General features: G+C 42.1%; 2 protein-coding genes across 2 annotated transcripts in view; both read right to left on the minus strand.

Annotated features, from left to right (window-relative positions):
• Positions 1-597: 597 nt before the first annotated feature.
• LOC106524242 (uncharacterized) lies at positions 598-2,016 on the minus strand. The gene has a single exon (XM_014017966.1). It carries the CDS (start codon positions 1,942-1,944, stop codon positions 1,006-1,008), a length of 939 nt encoding a protein of 312 aa, XP_013873420.1. The 5' UTR covers positions 1,945-2,016; the 3' UTR covers positions 598-1,005.
• Positions 2,017-2,209: 193 nt separating this feature from the next.
• Positions 2,210-2,573, minus strand: part of LOC106524247 (uncharacterized) — a 3,632-nt gene continuing 3,268 nt past the window's right edge. Inside the window, exon 3 of the mRNA XM_014017972.1 lies at positions 2,210-2,216. Within this exon, the coding sequence (XP_013873426.1) occupies positions 2,210-2,216 (7 nt within the window). The remainder of the gene's footprint in view (positions 2,217-2,573) is intronic.

Below are 2,573 nucleotides of genomic sequence, written 5' to 3' on the forward strand. Positions count from 1 at the left end.
GTTGTAATGTGACAAAATATGGAAAAGTTCAAGGGGTATGAATACTTTTGCAAACCACTGTATTAAACCCCAGCAACAAGTGTTTTGATTGGTTCCTATGCCTATGACAAACCACATAACTGATCTCTGATTTGTTGTAACATTGTGTGACTTCATTCCTACGTGTGTGAATAAAACGACTGTTCACGCCCCCAGAGGTCAGAACTTCTCTGTGCTTCACTGTGCTTTCGAGCAGAGTTAAGTATCTCAGAATTTCTCATTTGCAAAGTGAAACAAAAAATCTTACTGGTCTCTGTTTGTCATTGTTTAATGTTCGGCGGGGTTGTGTTATGTTTTCTGTCTGAGTCCCTAGGTTAAAAAAACCGAACATCAAGCCAATTTAATTTTGTCTGTGCACAGATTTTTCCCAATTTTTGTTTGACATTTTGATTCATTCTTTCAACTTTTCTTTGTGATTGAGGATGATAAACTGTTCCAAAGGCATGTTTTAACCCTAATATTTTTTCCACAGCCTGCAAGTCTGTGTTTTTAAAATGAGTGCCATTGTCAGATCTGATTTTGTCAGGAAACCCATGCCTCTGAATATAGTGATTTATTAAGAACTTTACAACTGTTTTGCTGTCTTCTCTTTTTGCAGGTAAGGCCTCTGGCCATCCTGTAAAGGCGTCAACACACATCAATATATACTTGTGCCCTCTGACTGACTCTCCCATGTCTGTGTAATCTATGATTATTTCCTGCCATGGTCTGAAAAGCAAAGGAAAGGATCTCAATTCTGGTTTGATTACTGGTCTGGCTTTGTAAGTGGTACAAATATCACAAATAGCTACATGATTAGCTATCATGTCTTTCATGTGAAAGTGCCACCATTGTTTAAGATTTTCTCCATCTATCTGATCCCTACATGTCCCAAACCATGAGCTTCCTGAAAAGCTTTTTCTCTCAGTGTCATTGGCAAAACCCATCTATTCTGTGGTCCCTTCCACAAGCCATCCTCTTCATCTATCAGACCCCCTTTTCTCTTCCATAATGACTTTTCCTCTGTAGAGGCCTTCTCTTGTGCTCTCTGGACTTCTGCTCCCCCCAGTAACTGTCCTGCTGGCACTCTTCCTCCACTGTCACCATCTGTCTAGCTCCTGTGTATCCTGCTGCATCTTTTGCTGCTCTGTCTGCCTGCCTGTTTCCTTCTACTGTTTCTGACCCAATCATGTCATGACCTTTGCACGTCACCATTGCCACCTTCTTTGGAAGTAACAAACTCTCGGCCAACTCTTTCATCAACTTCTCATGTTTAATGGGTWTCTGTCCTGCTGTCAAGAACCGTGCTCTTTTCCACTGAGGTAACTGGACATGAACTGCACCATAAGCATAAGCTGAATCTGTGTACAGAGTAATCTCTTTTCCTGCTCCTACCTTTAAAGCTTCTACCACTGCCTGAATTTCTGCCTTCTGAGCTGACTGTTGTCCTTCTAGCTGTCCTGACCACAAAATCTCAAACCTTTGACCTTCCTGTCTCACCACTGCATATCCTGATTTTAAGTTACCATCTTCCATCCAGAAGCAGCAACCGTCTGTGTACAACACTTCTGAGCCTGGTATGTGTTCTGTCTCTAAATCTGGCCTGATTTTTTCTTCTGTCTGCACTTTTCTCACACAGTCATGTGTTGGTCCTGCTGTCATTCTGTCTGCTTTGTTTATTCCTTCATGTGAGAATAGTAAATTAGGAGCCCCTAATATTTTACTCATTCTCTGTTGTCTCAGTGATGTCATGGTGAAAATCTGTGAGTTGACATACGCTACTACATTGTGGGAAGTGAGGATGTTTAAAGGATGACCCATTACAATGTGAGCTGTTTTTTGGATGATTTTTGCTAATCCTGCTGCGAGTTGGATGCAAGCTGGGTGTCTTTTTTCTGTATTGTCTAGCAAAACACTAGCATACATTAAAATCTGTCTCTCACCCCCCTTTTTCTGAAACAAAATGCCATTTACAGTTCCATTTATTTCAGAAACATCTAGATGAAAAGGCAAGGAGTAGTCAGGCAAAGCTAAATCTGTTGCTCTGGCCAAAAGCTGTTTTAAATGAATGAAAGCTTCTTCAGCCGGCTGCGTCCACTGTAGATGAGCTTTTAAGTTCCGCATGCCCTGTTGTTTAACTAAATCATGAAGAACGGTAGCTAGGCCTGTGTAGTCAGGAACATACTGTCTACTATAGCCTGTTAATCCCAGAAAAGAGAGCATGTCTTGAACAGTCTGTGGTTTTGAATGATTTAGAATGGAGGCTCTGGCTGTGTCTCAATTCATGTGCTGGGTCCTCATGAGGACCCAGCCTAGCTGGGCCACGGAGGCCACATCCTTGCTGGGCCGGGTAGGATACTCAAAACTGCTGCGAAATGAGATGGTCCAGCCTTCGCCTGATGTCGGCTTCACGTGGGTTTGCGTGACCACATGCTCCCYCGTTACCATAGTGATCAGTTTCATGTCGGACTTAAAATGCTTCGGGACGTGTTTACACGTCTTTTTACTGGATGAGTAAATTCACAGTTAAAAAGGTAAATGTAAATAAAGAAAAC

Source organism: Austrofundulus limnaeus, unplaced genomic scaffold (assembly GCF_001266775.1).
Source record: "Austrofundulus limnaeus strain Quisiro unplaced genomic scaffold, Austrofundulus_limnaeus-1.0 Scaffold180, whole genome shotgun sequence".
Lineage (NCBI taxonomy): Eukaryota > Metazoa > Chordata > Actinopteri > Cyprinodontiformes > Rivulidae > Austrofundulus > Austrofundulus limnaeus.